At 41.0% G+C, this 17851-nt stretch overlaps 1 protein-coding gene across 3 annotated transcripts in view; it reads left to right on the top strand.

Annotated features, from left to right (window-relative positions):
• Positions 1–17851, top strand: part of LOC128620580 (unconventional myosin-XVIIIb) — a 117887-nt gene that overhangs the window by 97433 nt on the left and 2603 nt on the right. For 2 of the 3 annotated variants that reach the window (XM_053645742.1, XM_053645741.1), the window contains exons 40-41: positions 14403–14536; positions 14755–14796. In XM_053645742.1, coding sequence (XP_053501717.1) covers positions 14403–14536; positions 14755–14796 — 176 coding nt within the window. Of the gene's footprint in view, positions 1–7449; positions 9129–14402; positions 14537–14754; positions 14797–17851 lie in introns of those variants that run through there. The other variant, XM_053645744.1, reaches the window with a different exon arrangement.

Below are 17851 nucleotides of genomic sequence, written 5' to 3'. Positions count from 1 at the left end.
TTTTTTGCGTGTTCTGAAGGTTTACCCCCCTCTTCCTCTCCTGCCTTTTCCTGCCACGCCCAGTCCCCATCCCTTCTTCGCACAGCCATCGACGCCCATTTAAGCTGCATTTTTCAAAAACACTGAGAGGTAGATTTGAGCTGAAAGAGGGAGGTTTCATGACCCTTTAATGAGGCCTACTTCATTAGTATGCGTTGCTCATAAAGTTTTAGGCACCACCTCTAATGCTTCAGGCAGCGGATGCTCCATGCAGTCAGATTTGCGCTCATAATCACCCACATGAAGAAAAACACAGATTAGATGGGGTTTACAGGGTGAATCTACCATCATGCATTGTAAGAGAACATTTCAATTTAAACATTAAGTCTCTACCTAGTAGGTTGAACGGAGAAGACGGAATGATTTCAAATTTGTGATAAAACATGATATCAGAATCGACAGGAGATGTAGGGACATGTAGGGAGTGTGTTTTTGGTGACAGGAACCTCATCTATTTCCAATGAGTTAATGCTAGAGCTTGATACTTTCCCTTCATACTGTTTACCAAACCCGTGGCACCCGTGTCAACCATAATAGGGTATGATTTACCCTCTACACAAAGGTAAATAATAGGCAGTGTGTTGTAGTGTGAACTCAGTATGAAAGAAAGCATAGAAGGGGTTCATTCACTCTGTGGGCATCCCTATTGGTTTTGTTGAAATTGCCACTGGGGTGGGTTGGGATTCCACCCCCTGGTGACAGGGGCAGATTGTGGATGATTATTTTTCAAATCCCTATGCTTTTTACGGAATTCCCTTTCCCAGTGACACGGAGAATGACAGTAATGACAATTACCTGGCCATCTGCCTCTCGTATTGTTTATGTTGGCATGAGGGGTGCAAGGATCCTTCGTTGGCATTAATAGAGACTATCACAGGTTTAATTTTTTGTTTGACAGAGGCTTCAAAAGCCCTGGCGGATTCCATTTCCCTGATGCACGTGGTGACATCTCGAGCTGTCATTCTTTGCAGATTTTGTCAAAATTCTAATGGGTTGAGCGCACTCGATGCGCATATTGTTTAGGCAAGTGTTTATAAATAAAATGGAATATTCTACAGTTAAATGCAAACGTGACTTGTTTTCCCATTTACTCTGGAAGCGAATTAGAAACAAGCTAGGGGATTCATGGGGATGCTGTTCAGTGTTAGCCACATGTGAAATATCCCATTTCCCTTGAGTTCTTTGCTGCAAAAATGTGCATAACTCAGCATAAATGTTAGCGAGATGATCCAGGTAGGTCCAGGCATATTCAAACTGTCTACTTGCTTGACCTGTGCCCTGGAGAATATCATGGGTTAAGCCCAGTGTGGGAATGCCTGCGATTAAAAGTTGCTTGGTAACGTCATGCCCAAGGACCTTTAACAAAATACAGCGAAAATCTGAACCCGTTAACTGAGCATATCTAGTCTGAGCATATCTAGGCACACTAGGCATCGAGCTAGATGTCATTACTAATTTGACTGTTTGTACCTTTTCGGCTCTTTCTTTGTTAGACAACTTCACGGATTTACCCTTTTTTCTTTTATCGGAGTGTTAACCATCCTATTGGGTTTTACTATCTTTCCATGCGGATAAAGCACGACCCCTTTCAAAGGGAACTCGACATTGTGTTTAGCATAACAGTATGGGAAACCCTCTCGCGTGCGACCGGCATCTGAAGCTTGTGTAAAATCATGCCTATTTATAGGCCTGCCATGATCAGGTGACATGGTAATTAAGCACGTCGTGTGATATAAATATGGCACCTGTGAACCGCGCCATCAGCCTTATTATGTTCAGCAAAAGACTGCATGTCGGTTGTTTGTGTAAAGAAACAAAAAGACGCTTCATTTCCTCTCTATCTTTCTCAAAATCTCTGAACTTTTCTATCCCTTTAAAAAAAAAGAGAAGAAAAAAAGGAACGAGCGAGAGAGAAAAATATGAGTGAGAGAATTCAGGAAGTGTGTTATGGCTTGCTCCCGTTTCATCACGGGAAATAGTGCACACTTTCTGGGTGAAGTGTCTAGGGGGTGGAGCCTGCGATGGCAGCCTCAAGAGGCTGCACATGGTAATGCTTACATTAAGCAGCTCCGCTCGCGACTCGTGCTCTTCTCGGAAGCTGAAGTGAGTTGGGTTTCAGAGCCTCACGGATCTGGGCTAGCCGCTGCCGAGGCAGCTAGCTGTCTCAGGTCTGGGGGATTTCTTATGGATCTGGAAGATGAGCCAGAGACGAGCGCTGCTCTATCTCTTGCTCTGTCTTCCGGGTCCGGCTTTCCGCTGGATTTTGGAGCTTGCGTCGCGACTCCTCCTTCCGCTATGGAAAGCCAAAAGGGGTGATCTGAAAATGGTCATAAAGGCCAAGCAGACAAAGAAGAGCGGACCCGAGGGGCCGTGGAGGGATGTATCAGGGGACATGAGGTTGTTAGGGGAGTTAGCCCCCAGTGCTACTGTAGGGCCTCCCCTAGCCAAGGCTGTCCCAAGTTTTCAGTGTTCTCTGGTCAGCTGTCAAAGGGCAACGAAAATCTGATGCTTTCCCTCCAATAGAATGTGGAATAGTTAATGTCACTAAAAGACCGTATGGCAGTGTGGAAACTACTGCCAAATGTGCCTCCATGGGTTCTGTCTACCGTAGAAAAGTGTTACCGGGTCCAGTTTAGAGCTTGACCCCCCCCCGGTTCAGAGGTGTGCTCACCACAGTAGTCAGCACAGACCAGAGCCTGACGTTAGGCCAGGAATTAAAATCCCTCTTGGACAAAGGGGCCATAGAACATGTACCCCTTTCCCTGAGGGAGGGAGGTTTTTACAGCCGTTATTTCCCGGTCCGCAAAAAATAGAGGAGTATGCGGCCAATTTTAGATCTGCGTCATCTGAACTGTATCCTTTGTACATACAGGTTCAAGATGCTGATGCCCAAACTTATCGTTAAACAGATTCAGTTTGAGGACTGGTTTGTGACGATAGATCTAAAAGGTGCATATTTCCACATAGAAATATTGCTAGCTTTATCCCCTCGCACCTTCACAAAGTGCATGGATGTCATTCTGGCTCCATTGTGACTCCTGGGCATCCATGTACTGAACTACCTCGATGACTGGTTAATTCTAGCACGATCCAGGGAACTGGCGGTTCAACATCGAGATGTTGTTCTCACCCATATGAAGAGCTTGGGGCTCAGGTTGAACCTCAGAAAAGTATGCTTTCCCCAGTGTAGTGGACAACTTTTCTAGTGGTTATAAGGATTCTACTACGATTAGGGCGTTTCTATCCCCAACATGCATAGGCTCAATCCTATCAGCATTGAGCAAGATAAAGCTGGAACTTGGGAGACTATTGAGCTTATGGGCCTATTGCACAGGAGACAGTTCAGTGGTGGCTGAGAAGTTTGGGGTTTCGAGTAATCAGTGTCACACGGCGATGCCTACGTGCTCTGAGAATTTGAGTGTCCCTGGTTTCTAGCCTTGGGTCACACTCTAGGGGTGTCTCCTTAGCGCAAGATGGTAATGACAGACACCTCCCTCACAGGCTGGAGCATGGTCTTAGACAGCTGTCCAGTTCACAGTCTCTGGAGCGGCCCTCATCTGGAGTGGTATATAAATTGCCTAGAAATGTGAAAACATATTTCTAGCACTGAAATTCCTTCTTCCACAATTGAGAGGACACCATGTGTTGCGATAAAGCAATTAACAGCTTTATCTTTGACTTTCCTCCATCACCCTTACAGCCTCTTGGTTCGTTCACTTGAAAGAAGACTTAGCGCATGTGGTTTATGACTGAGCGTATGCAGGCCTGGAGAATCTAAATGAACACACTGACACTCAGAGCATTTCAGAGAGACTTCTGCTTTATTGTAGAATAACATACAGGGGTACAGATAGCCGGGCGTAGACGTAATGCTGTGTGGAAATAATATGGCAGTTAAACTGTCTGCCACGTACACGAAAAAAATCTTAGGCCAGATAGAGAAGTTCAACAGGTTTTGATAATATATGGTATATGTTCGCTAGGAGAAAATAGGAAGTTCCTATGATGACATGTTTACTGGGACATGCACATTAGACAGGTCTGGAAAGTCCATAAGACAGAAATTAAACTATAACCAAAACATACTTATACATATCTAAGGGAATAGAGAATAGAGAGTTTCCCACACTATGTTTTTACAGACAACACAGCGGTGGTCTCATATATTGACCACCAGGGAGGATTATGTCCACGCCCCCTGTTCAGGCAGCAGCAATTAATTCTTCTCTGGGCAGAGGGAAAGTTTGCCAGTGAGTGCAATGTATATTCTGGGAATATGGGGCAGACATCCTGTTGAGGCAGGGGCTGAGGCCCAGGAATTGGTGACTCCATCCACAAGTGGTGGAGTCCATATGGCGGAGGTTTGGCCAAGCAGGACTGCATGTGTTTGCCTCCGAGTAGACAACACACGGCCCGCTGTGGTTCGCCCTCACTCCTCCCGCACGATTAGGACTGGACACCATGGTGCACATGTGGCCGAGGTCACATCTGTATGCTTTTCCCCCGATCGCTCTGCTCACACAAGTTCTAGCAAGAGTTCGCCAATACCCTTATTGGCCAGCTTGAATATGGTTCTCAGAGATAATATCCCTGCTAGATGGCACTCCTTGGGAGATTCCAATCCGCAGGGATCCACTGTAGACCCAATGAACTGTGCAATAGCTACAGTTCTGGAGTTCTTACAAGAACGTTTCTCAGCGGGGTGGGCTCCTTCTACAATCAGGGTTTACATGGCCGCCATTTTGGCCAGCCACGCCCCTGTTGATGGAGCCTCTGTGGGGCAAAATCCTCTAACTTCGAGGGCCATGTGTGGTGTCAGGTGGCTGAGGCCCATCTGCAGGCTGCGCATACCTTCCTGGGACCTTTCTGTGGTCCTGGAAGGTCTGTCAGGTGCCCCATTTGAGCCCTTAGAGTCAGCCTCTGAGAAGCTTCTGAGAAGCTTTTTCTCAAGCGAGTAGGAGATCTACAAGCTCTCTCTGTTGCCCCTTCCTGCCTTGACTTTGCCCCTGGATTAGCCAAGGCCTTCCTGTATCCTATGCCGGATTATATTCCTAAAATGCCTACATCGGCTGCCCACCCTGTGGTGTTGCAGGCTTTCTGCCCTCCTCTGTTCCTCACACAGGACACGAGAGGATGCACCTGCTGTGTCCAGTAAGGGCTTTCTGTACTTACGTCCACCAGTCCGGCCAGTGGCGTAAGTCGGAGCAGCTGCTGGTCTGCTTTGGCGGCGACAGTAGAGGTGATGCTGTGTCAAAGCAGCGCATCTCTAATTGGATAGTGGAAGCAATCTCTATTGCTTATGAAGTGTGCGGTCTTGCTACGCCTCTGAGCATAAGGACTCATTCCACTGGGGCGGTCGCCTCCTCGAAGGCTTTGTCCAAAGGGGTATCCTTACAGGATGTGTGTGCTGCTACAGGGTTGTCTACGCCACACACATTCATTCATTATTACAGCCTGAATATTCATTCCACCCTGGGCTCGAATGTCTTGCAGTGACCCTCGGGCTTGGGTCTTCTTGAACAGGCCGTACCCTTGGTATGACGGAGTGGGTATTCACGTTCCCATACGGTTATGCTAAACACAACGTCAAGTTCCCCTTGAAAGGGGATGTAACCCTGTTCTCTGAGAAGGGAACAAGATGTTGAGTAGCTTTGTCATACCAGGGCAGGCCTGTGAATTGCGTCTTCGCTTCAGATAATAGAGGTTGATGGCGCGGTTCACAGGTGCCATACTTATATCATGCGATGCACTTGATTACCATGTCACTGATCATGACAGGCCTATAAATGGGCATGATTTTACACAAGCTTCAGATGCCGGTCGCGTGTGAGAGGCGCTCCCATACTGTTATGCTAAACGCAATGTCTCGTTCCCTTCTCAGGGAACAGGGTTACATGCATAACCCAGACGTTTCATGTATTCATAATGCCACCTAGGATTTCCCCAACTCTCATAAACACACAACTCTGCTGCAAGTAAATGCGCCTCATCAAAAGTTCCATCATGAGGGTAAGGATGGAAGTGAGGCTGACATTCTGTCCAGGCTGCTAAACTATCGATGAAAAGCTGCACAAAAATGCCTTTACCCTAGTCATACAGCCACTGATTTGGTGTGATCCTAGACTGACCATTTCCAGCCATATCTTATAATTTAAAAATCATAGAGATATCAGACAGTGTTGGTTATAATGTTCAATCAGATAACGGGTATCAGATGCTTTGTCCAATCACATGGTAAGTAACACCTGTGGAAGCACAGTGGACTAAAACAGTGTGATATTTCAACCTATGTAGTTTCTTTTGAAGTAGTTATAGAATTTGTTTAATCACGTATGCACAGCATCTCTAAGACACTGTATTCATTAAATCACTGTGAATCAAAATGTGATATTTCAACCAATACTTCAAGATTTATCCAGATATCTACACTGGGGTAGAAAGAATTAAAATAATTCACTTACCTCCGTCCAGATATCCCCGCTTCTGACACAGGAAACTGTTAAATTCTTTGTCCAATACCAGACACAGAACCAGAATTTGAACCATGCTATGGCTGATTTCCTCTCGTCTGGTCCCAAGAAGAAGTCACACCGACACCATCGTTCAGTGAAAGCTCCTTAGTTTAATGACACAGAAAGCATAGTATATATACACACAGAAACATTGAGAAATAATGAGTCTTTATTGGTCACATACACATATACAGTGAAATTCCTTTCTTCGTATACTCCAGCATGTTAGGAAGTTGTGGTCAGAGTGATACAGGCATACAGTCAGAGTATCAGCCATGATACAGCGCCCTTGGAGCAGAGAGGGTTAACAGCCTTGCTCAAGGGCCCAACAGTGGCAGCTTGGCAGTGCTGTGGCTTGAACCCCTGACCACATGATAAATAAAGGAGGGCTCTGCGCCAAAAAAGGAGGACTCAGTGCATGCGTTAGCTGTGACGGCACGGTTATTGTGTTGTGTCTTTGTTCGTTTGTTGTCTGTTTGTTGTTTATCTACGGCTGAAACATCATGGGAAATTGGACAAGTTGGATTTGGATTATTTTTTATAATTACATAGATTGTTAGTGACTGCCCTGCTTGGAGAATTCAATTAAATGATGTCAGAGTGGGGCATAGACTCATCTATTCATAGGATGAACTTCTACTCCTTCATAACTCTATCCACTGCCAACTGAACCAATCTATTATCATTCCGCTGGATATAGCATTAACATCTGGCTTAAAGAGGAAAAGAGGAAAGCGAGGAGGGGTGCGTTGCAGACTTAGAAGGCATCCTTTTAAACCTCCACTACCCTCAATCGTCCTTTCAAATGTTAATTTACTGAAAAACAAAATGGACTTGTTGCATTTGAAATGTGTCATGGATGTATCGTTCAGGGAGGCATGTGTTCTCGCTTTGACAGAGTCCTGGCTGGATGAGTCTGTCCCGGATACCGAGGTTAGCCTGGACGGTTTTGAAATCTTTCGGGCAGACAGAACCAGTAATTCGGGGAAAGAGCGGGAAGGTGGGGTGTGCATGTACATCGACTTGCGGTGGTGTACTAACATCAAAGTATGCATGTACATCGACTTGCGGTGGTGTACTAACATCAAAGTATATGGGAAATCTTTTAATCCGGACATGGAACTGCTCACCCTGTCCGCCTGTGCCTTTTACCTCCCCAGGGAGTTCTCAACTGTTGTGCTTAGCTGTGTTTTTGTTCCACCAACCGCTAACGTCAAGGCAGCGGCTGAGCAGATGGTACATAATACACAGACTATGCTCAGAAAATACCCCGATGCTCCAGTACTACTTCTTGGTGACTTGAACAGCTGTCGGCTTGATTACGCATTGCCAGCCTTCAATCAATATGTAGATGTACCAACAAGATTTAATAAAACTATAGATTTGTGTTACAGTAATATCCCGGAAGCCTATAAAGCTAGAGCTCTCCCACTGCTAGGATTAGTGGATTATAATGTTATCCATTTACTTCCTGTTTACAAACAACGGATGAAACAATGCAGGCCGGTAATACACAGCGTTCCTCAATGGTTGGAGGATGCTATTGCATGCCTTCAAGGCTGCTTTGCATGTACAGAGTGGGAAGTCTTTGAGGGAGAGCTTGATGAGCAGACTTCAGTTATTACTGATTACATTAAATTCTGTATGGATTCCTTGATACCGGTAAAGACTACCAGAACATCCCCAGATTCAAAACCATGGATCAACTCATTGATAAAATCTCTTTTCCACAAGAGAAAACTTGCCTTTAAGCAGAAGGACTTTGCTGGTCTCAAAATCAGACACCAGGACATCAAAACTGAAATATTTAAGGCTAAAAAGAAGTATAAAAACAAATTGGAGCATGACTTTGCAAATATGAACACCAAACAGGCTTTTCAGCGAGTCAGGTCTCTTACTGGACAAGCCGTTAAACAGACTGTTTCTGTACCAGATCCCACCACCATTGCTGCTAATCTTAATAATTTCTATGCCCATTTTGATGCTTCTGATTTTTCAGCAGAGTGTGATAGCCTTTTGGATTCTTTGCCTTCACAAGAGCTGGATTAGGAGTCCCTTCCAACTAAGCAGGATTTCGATTTCCAGCTAATTAGGTGAAAACTGAATAAGGCTCCCGGGCCAGGTGGAACTCCAGGTCGGGTCTTGAAAAATTGCACTCTGGAATTAACCCCCAATCTTCATTCTCCTTTTCTTCGATCACTTTGTACTTCAACAATACCAGTCACATGGAAAACATCAGTTTTTATTCCTGTTCCCAAAAAACCTCATCCAACAGAGTTAAATCACTACAGGCCAGTATCATTAACGTCGATCATAATGAAATGCTTTGAGAAAATGGTTCAAAACATTATGCTTCCATATGTTTCACCCTTTTTGGATTGCCTCCAATTTGCATATAAGTAGAAGAGAGGTACAGAGGATGCAGTGGCTTGTCCCTTGCACTGTCTTCTTCAACACCTGGATATTCCTGGTTTTTATGCCAGACTTCTTTTCTGACTTTAGCTCCGCCTTTAACTCAATTCACTGTCATCAGCTAATCAAGAAACTGTAGTGTCTGCAAGTTCCATCACCACTAGTTTACTGGATTTATAAAAACCACAAGTGGTAAAGGTGGACAATGCATTATCGCCCATTATTGTTCTCAACACAGGCGCCCCTCAGGGTGTGTACTTAGTCCACTTCTCTATATTCACTATAAAAATGACCGTCAGAGTCCAGTCACCACCACTCATTACTTTAAATATGCAGATGATACTGCCATTCTTGCATTGCTTAATAAGGACAATGATTCCTTTTTTTGGACTATCAATGCTCCATAGCACATTTTAGTACATGGTGTGATGATAAATTTCTCCACCATTGGTAATCAGCCATTGTGATGCCATCTTATGCTCGGGCATTTGTTGTATGATCCTGATGTTTTCTTTTTGTTCCCTTCTCCCCTCTATGCCTGTGATTATTTATGATGGTTTATATATATGGTGTTGTTGTGTTTGTTTTTCTACGCACCCATGGTACGTATCTATCTATCCTTGTTGATGGCTCTGTTCTAGACACTCAAAGTAAGATGAGGAACCTTGGAGTAATTTTCGCTACCAGCCTTACATTTGATTCTTTTGGTCAGAGCACTGTTAAAGCATTCTTTTTTCACCTCAGAAATATAGCTAGACTGCACCCTATGCTAAACTTTTCTGTGGCTGAAAAGCTGATAAATTCATTTGTTGTCACTCAGTTGGATTACTGTAATGCCGTTTCTAAATCCACAGTCAACAAACTGCAATATGTACAAAACTCTGCCTCCAGGATCCTGATGGGAACCAGGAAATGTGAACATATTACTCCTGTTTTGGAGTCCTTGCACTGGCTCCAAGTCAGGTTCCATGTCTATTTTAAGATCATGATGTTGACATACGAACGCATTACATGGCTTGGCTCCTCATTACTTATCTGGTTTATTAATCCCTTATACCCCCAATCGCAGACTGTGCTCCTCACAGTGTAATCTCTTAACTATTCCACAAATGCGCTTAAAATCTATGGGTGACAGAGCTTTTTCTGTCTATGCTCCTTCCCTTTGGAAATCTCTTCCTCCTGAACTCAGGGAAGCTCAGACTTTTGGCATTTTTATAGCTCAACTTAAGACATACTTTTTAAAACTTGCATTTGCGTGTTGATGTCTACTTTTATTATTATTATTATTATGGATGCACCGATACCGATACCAGTACTCGGGTGTTGGCCCGATACTGTGCTCATGTACTCGTACTTGTAAAACTACCCCGATACAACCGCACCAATACCACTTTATGACAACGTGACATAGCCTAACCTCTCGTCAGTTGAACAGGTAGTCGGAAGAGGAGCAATGTCAGCAATTTGGAGATATTTTAAGATAAGTGATCATGATAAAAGTAGAGTAGACTGCAAACTATGCTCTGCTAAACTGTCAAGAGGAGGGGTAAAAAATAGCTCATTTAACACAAGCAATTTGACTAAACATCTAAAGAACAAACATAACGCAGAGTGCAAAGAGTTTGCTAATGTTAGCAGTGGGAAACAGCAACAACCAACTTTCCAGCAAATGCTGGAGAAGCGAGAGAAAATGTCCAGAGACAACCCACAGGCAGTAAAAATAACAGAAGCTCTTACCCAGTTCATTGCTCTTGATGACCAACCGTTGTCAGTTGTAGATAATACAGGATTTCGTCGTCTTCTTGGTGTACTTGAGCCAAAGTATGAGACTCCCAGCCGTCACCACATTACAGATACCGCATTACCAAAGCTGCATGACTTCACCACTGATATGTGGTCTAGCAGTGTCAGCCCAATGTCTCTTATAAGTTTAACAGCACAGTGGATTGATGAGGATTTTACTCCCCAGAGAATTGTTTTACAAGCAACGCAGTTTAGGGGTTCGCACACTGGCCAAGCCATAGCAGGTGCGTTTGATGACATGCTTCAGACGTGGGGCATTCCAAAAAGTGTGAAGTACTCATATCGATATTTGGTATCGGCAAGTACCCAAATGTAAGTACTTGTGCATCCCAAATTATTATTATTAACGTTGTTATTCTTATTAACTTTTATATGTTTTACTTTTCTGTGTACTGTTTATTTTGTGTACAGTGCATTGAGAAGCTGCTTTTAAAGGTGCTTTATAAAATAAAGTTTATTATTATTATTATCTATCTATCTCAATTGGAACAAGTCACAGATAAAATCAGAACATTTATTACATGTTACACTATTACATAGGTTCGAGTGATACAAGAACTAAAGATGTCTAGTCTACCAGATAACAATAAGAGGAAGAAGAAGAACTGAGTGAGAGAGCGAGTTAGGGCGAAAGGCAGGGTGATTAGGAATCCTCAAAACAACACATTCCACGAACACAAAATAATTTGGTTCCAGTACATCGTGACACAAACTAGAGACCTTCAGAATTGAGACACATAGACAATGCTATGAAACTTATCAACAATCTGATCCAAAAGATAGATCAAAGTCAACACAAAAATAGTTTACTGACAACAAAATCAAGGTCCTGCCATGGCCATTCCAGTCCCCTTACTTAAAACCCATAAAAACATGTGGGGTAAACTGAGGAGGAGAGTCCACCAGTGTGGACTTTGAAATTGGAAGGTCATGAGTTCAAACCTCAGCACCGCCAAGCTGCCACTGTTGGGCCCTTGAGCAAGCCCCTTAACCCTCGACTGCTATATATGTATATATATATATATATATATATATATATATATATATATATATATATATATATATAAAAGATATATAAATGTAAGTCACTCTGGATAAGGGCATCTGCCAAATGCAAAATGTAAATGTAATAATCTCAGATCCCTTGCCATGTATTCTCCAACCTCATCAGGCATTACAGAGTTGTTATCTTGGCAAAGTGATGTAGCACAAAGTATTGACTAAAAGGGTGCCAATAGTTGTTGCACTCCTACAGTATATTTAACAAAGATTTTTTTTTTTTTAAAGATAAAAATGTAAAAATAAAGACAAATTTTCACAGCCTTCTTTGCTCATATTTACCAAGGGTGCCAATATTAGTGGAGGGCACTGTATAGTCAGCAATTTTTGTGAAGATTAGCTGGAGGTAGCAGTTAAAAACTAATACATATTTTGTCTCCAAAGTCACATCCCCCAAAACACATGCAAATACAAAAAATGATTGAATGTTAGTGCAAGAGGGGGAGTTTTCAAAACTGACAGGCATATTGGTTAGATGTTGGTGCTCCACATTATTTGATTTTTTTCTCCTGTTTGAACCTGGGTCAACACAGTTTTTCCTTGAAACAGATATTTTATTGACGCTGCCAAAATAGGAGCAGAACACTAAATGTTACCAAAAAAAAAAAAAAATGCTGAATAAAAATATTTGAATCCAGAAAATACTTGTGTTTAACCTCCCTCAGTGTGGTAGATGTTATGCAAAGGAATGTAATCATTATGACAGAGTTCTGTATTAACCCTTAAACACACACCTTGGTTTGGAAGCGATCCAGGATGTCATCCAGTACCCTCCCCCCTCCTTAATTTTTTCATATTAGACTTTCACCTTCTTAGTATTCCTCAATCTATTTATATATAACAAGAAAAAAAATTGTCAAATAATATCTGTTTTCTAATTAATTTATTGTAAAAAGTTTATAGGATCACTACTGACCCGAGGTATGTAATAGTGTAAGTATATTTTTCTGCACAACAGTACTGAATCTTTCATCGCTCAATAAGTGCAATTCACTTTTATTCCTCAAGGTGGAAATGTTCGGTAAACAATGATGATGTAATGTGTCAAACATAATTACCCCAGACATAAAAGTTACAAAACTTGACATGGCTCAGCGATTTATGCAGAACAATTTTCTAATCAAATATTAGTGTCGTTTGATGGTGGATCTGATGATGAAGCTGTCAGAGGACAAAATATCAATTTTGATGATTATGAACATGATAGTAGCCTATTGAGAGTAACGTATCAAATGATCCAGATCCTGAATATGAGCCAGATGCTGAATTTACCGGGTGAAGCTCAGAAGGTGCCACATTTGTCTATCATAATAATACTTGATAATATTGTTTTCAACCATGACAATTATACATGATAAAATGACTTTAATTACGAAAATATTAAATATTGTAATGATTTTAATTTTGTTATGGTTACTGAAACAGTTGAATGAAAATACTACAATCTTTCACTATTTTAGCTCATGAATTATAATTTTATAATTTTTGCGTAATTTTAACGGTGTGTATATATTTTTTGCATCAGTTTAATGACAAATAAAATGTGAAAGTATAATGAAATATGTTGTATTTTATTATTGTATTATATGTAATAATGATTGGTGAAACACGTATACATTTAAGGGTTAAAAGACATTTATTTAAAACTGGCATTTTTGTCTAGACACCTTTAAGTGAATTTTACATTAAAGTGAATATATTTTGACTTATTCTGGATTCCAGAATTTTCAGTCATTCAGTCAATGATGTGTTCAAATACCAACCTTCACTTTGAACTATCAGACACAGGTGGCCTTAAGACAAATGTTGGCATCTTCTTCTGTCTTTTTGTACACTATATGTCTCTCTATACTGCATGTTGGCTGGGAAAATTATTATGGCTATGATGATATTGAACCCTTGAGAGAGAAAAAATTACATATTCATAAACATGAGGATGGAGGTATTCATACTGTAAAACAGCTGGCTGTATGTAATATAATTTGACTTCTGTGTTAAGGCTAGGAGGAGATTCAGCAATGAAAAAAATTAGATGCATGTCTATTGATGCTTAGTAAATTCACAATTAGTGGGAATGAAATGCATTGTTTTTGAAGTGCTAATATACTGCAAGTATATGTAATCATATATTTGCTATCAACCACATACACAGACATACACACATTGTGATGCTCTCCAGGTTATTGAAGAAGGAAAGGGAGAGGCCACTGGTGGGGGTGCAGTTGTCATGGAGATGTGAGAAGTGGAAAGAGACTTCTTGTATCAATAACCTTGAGGAGACAATAGAAATTAATCATAGGCAGATAGCATCTGGTCAGGAGCTTAGAGCCAGAGTTGGAGAATGAATAAAGAAAATTATCAAATTATATTACTACTGTCTTCTACTGTAAATATTGTGGTATAAGCCAAAAACCAAGCTTTATTTAATAAATCATTAAACAAGTTATTTTTAGGTTGAAATGAGGTGCAATTAAAAAATAATAATAATAATAATTGTCATTATCTGCTTGATTTACATAGAATATATAAGTAAGTATGAAAAAATGATGGAAAATTTATTTCTTGGCCTTTTCTGAGGAAATGCAAGTGGAGGAGCTTAGTGCAGTGCGTCAAACACTACAAGCTGATCTGGAGACATCAATCCGACGTATCGCTGATCTACAGGCTGCCCTGGAGGAGGTTGAGTCAAGTGATGAAAGTGACACAGAAAGGTATGACCTTCCTAGAGTTTCTGTAGTTACTGTGATGGAAATAGGGCTTTTCCTTTACTAATAGGAAATATTGTGAAACTTATTTCTTCTTTAGGTCAGCATGAACCTACTTGAATCTTAATCTCTTGTTTTGTCATGCTTTTCTCATATTTAGAGACTCTCTTCTCTTTTACCTGCTCTGACACTGCTCTCTCTCTCTCTCTCTCTCTGCTACACAGTGTCCAGACTGCTGTGGAGTCCATCTCCAGAAAGAGAGAAATGTATGCATTCCTTTGCTCTTCTATCCTCTTCCCTGTCCTGTTTTGTGTGTTGGTCTGATGCCATGAATGTGGGTTCTGGGATACAGGATTTTGTTGGATTAACTTAATCTGAAAGCCTGCTGGTGGTCGGCTGACGCTATGCTTTACCTTTTAGCAGCATACAGCAGCAGTTGCTCTACACATAATAACTATTTTTCCTTTATAGAAAGACCCTAGTATAACTATGCTTGCCCCAGTTTCCCAAAAGCTTTTTCATAGTAGTATTAACTTTTTTTTATTAACAGGATATTTTTATCCTGTAAAAAACAATGCAGGAATGGATGGCAAAAGATATCATTAAGATAAATGATCAGTTTTACATATCTTTTGCCCTGAATGTTCTTTCTAAAGAGCAATAATTGAGAACAATGCATATTTATTATGAGCAATAACTGTAACACAAAAGCTATGGGCTAAATAAAAATAAATCTTCCACATCCCTCCACCATGTAGGCAAATACTTTTTCAAATTTTATTTCATGATGCATCTTAAATGGCACACGGTGGTTTAGTGGTTAACACGTTCACCTCAGACCACCAAGGTTGGGAATTCGATTCCCGCCACTGCCCTTTGTGTGCGGAGCTTGCATGTTCTCCCCCTGCTGCAGGGATTTCCTCCGGGTACTCCGGTTTCCTCCCCCAAAGACATGATTGGCATGTCCAAAGTGTCAGTGATTGTGCCTTGCGATGGATTGGCACCATGTGCAGAGTGTACCCCACCTTGTGCCCGATGCTCCCTGGGATAGGCTCCAGGTTCCTCGCGACCCTGTAGGATAAGCTGTATAGAAGATGGATGGATGCATGTTAAGTAGAGGGTCTTTCTTGTGTTCATAATCAGAACTTTTGCATTGAATACTTCAGTATTAGTGCAATAAGAGGTGAGTGGGTGTGATTACAATAGTTCTATATTTATTACAGTGGATATAAAAGGTCTACACATCCCTGTTCAAATGGCAGGTTTTTGTGAAGTAAAAGAATTAAACTAAGCTAAATCATATCAGATCTGTTCCTACATTTAAGGTGAAAGGTTTTGTACTAAAATCAACTGGTAGCTATTCATGATTCATTTTTAGCTATTCATGATTCTCTCCACCTTGATTAAAGCTCCAGTTCTGGCTGAATAAAAGCAGTCCTAAAGCATTATGCTGCTGCCACCACCATGCTGCACTATACATGCCTTTTGGAATTAGTCTCATCAGACCATAATACATTTTGTCACATGGTTTGGGGTGATTAGTTGAGCTTGGATGCTTTTTTGTGAGAAAGGGCTTCTGTGTAGACACCTTACTCCATAGCCCAGACATGTGAGGAATCTAATGTTTGGAAATTCTTTTATACCCCTCTCCTGATCAAAAGTGCGATACTGTACATGCTTTGTAAGCACTTTGCAGACCATGGCTTCAGAAGTCAGATGAAGCCAAGGATATGTCAAGAAAATCCTAAAGAGACAGCTGGTCTTTATTTGGGAGTAATCATACCCTGAATTTCATTGATTACACTGATGACGGCTGTATGATAATTACTTTTTAACATGAGATTGAATGTGATTGGTTCATTCTGAACACAGTCACATCCCCAATTATCAAAGGGTGTGCACCTTATCAAATTTTTTTATAACATAACTTTTTTATTTTTCCTTAAAATGTTTCTGATTGTTTTTCAATTAATTTTTACAGTGGGGGAAATAAGTATTGGACGCATCAACATTTTTTTCAGTAAATATATTTCCAATGAAGCTGTTCACATGAAATTTTGACGTTTTTGATATTAACTCAAAAAATCTGGAAATATAAAGAATTCACAACATTAAAATCCATAAATGAAGTTATGTGTACTAAAGTGTAATGACACAGGAAAAAAGTATTGAACACGCTAATTGAAATTTATTTAATACTTAGTGGAGAAGCCTTTGTTTGTAATGACAGCTTCAAGATGCTTCCTGTATGAAGAAATTAATCAGCCGCAATATTCAGGTGTGATTTTGGCCCATTCTTCTAAACATATTGTCTTTAAATCTTGTTCAGTTGGATTCAAGTCAGGCGATTGACTGGGCCATTCTAATGCCTTGATTTTTTCCCTCTGAAAACCAATTGAGAGTTTCCTTTGCTGTATGCTTTGGATCATTGTCATGCTGGAAGGTCCACCCATGTCTTATCTTCATCATACTGGTGGATGGCAGCAGATTCTTCTCAAGAACCTTCGGTTAAATTCATCATTCTTTTAATTATATGAAGTCTGCCAGTACCATGCAATGAAAAACAGCCCCACACCATGATGCTTCCACCTCCAAACTTCACTGTTGGTATAATGTTTGATGGGTGATGTGCAGTGCCATTTCTTCTCCAAACATGGTCTGTAGTATGACAGCCAAAAAAGTTAAATTTTGCTCTCCCAGTATTTCATAGGCTTGTCCAAATGAGTTGTAGCAATCTTTATATGAGCGTTGTCATACCTTTTCTTTAGTAATGGAGTCTTGCGGGGTGTGTGTGAGCAATGGAGTGCATTGCCTATTGTTTTCTCTGTGATGATGACACCTGCTGTGTCCAAGTGGTCCTTGGCTCTGGTTGATGACAGAGTGATGTTGCTTCCACTTACATATAATGGCCCCAATGTTGCTTACTGGAGGATTCAGAAGTTTGGAAATGCGTCTCTATCCGATTCCATCAATAAGATTGTGAAGGTCTTGGCAGAGCTCTTTGCTTTTACCCATCATGAGATGTTTCTTGTGTGACATTTTGGTAACGAAAAGCCCTTGTATATACCATCAATTTACAAACCCAGCTGATATTAATTTGCATAGATAGGAGGTATAATTACTTATGTATTTCAGCTGGTTCCTTGCCTTGCCTTGGAGAACTGCTTTTTCTTAGCATGTTCAATACTTTTTTTTATCTCCCTTGGACAAAACAACAAAATTATCTTCCTAGATAATAGAAATTGTTGATTAAGTAATGATAATGTTAGCTATGTTATATGGTAGGCTAGATGATTGATGAAAGTTCTTTGTAGCTGATAG

Source organism: Ictalurus furcatus, chromosome 16, assembly GCF_023375685.1.
Source record: "Ictalurus furcatus strain D&B chromosome 16, Billie_1.0, whole genome shotgun sequence".
NCBI lineage: Eukaryota > Metazoa > Chordata > Actinopteri > Siluriformes > Ictaluridae > Ictalurus > Ictalurus furcatus.
This window is presented reverse-complemented; position numbering and strand designations above follow the sequence as displayed.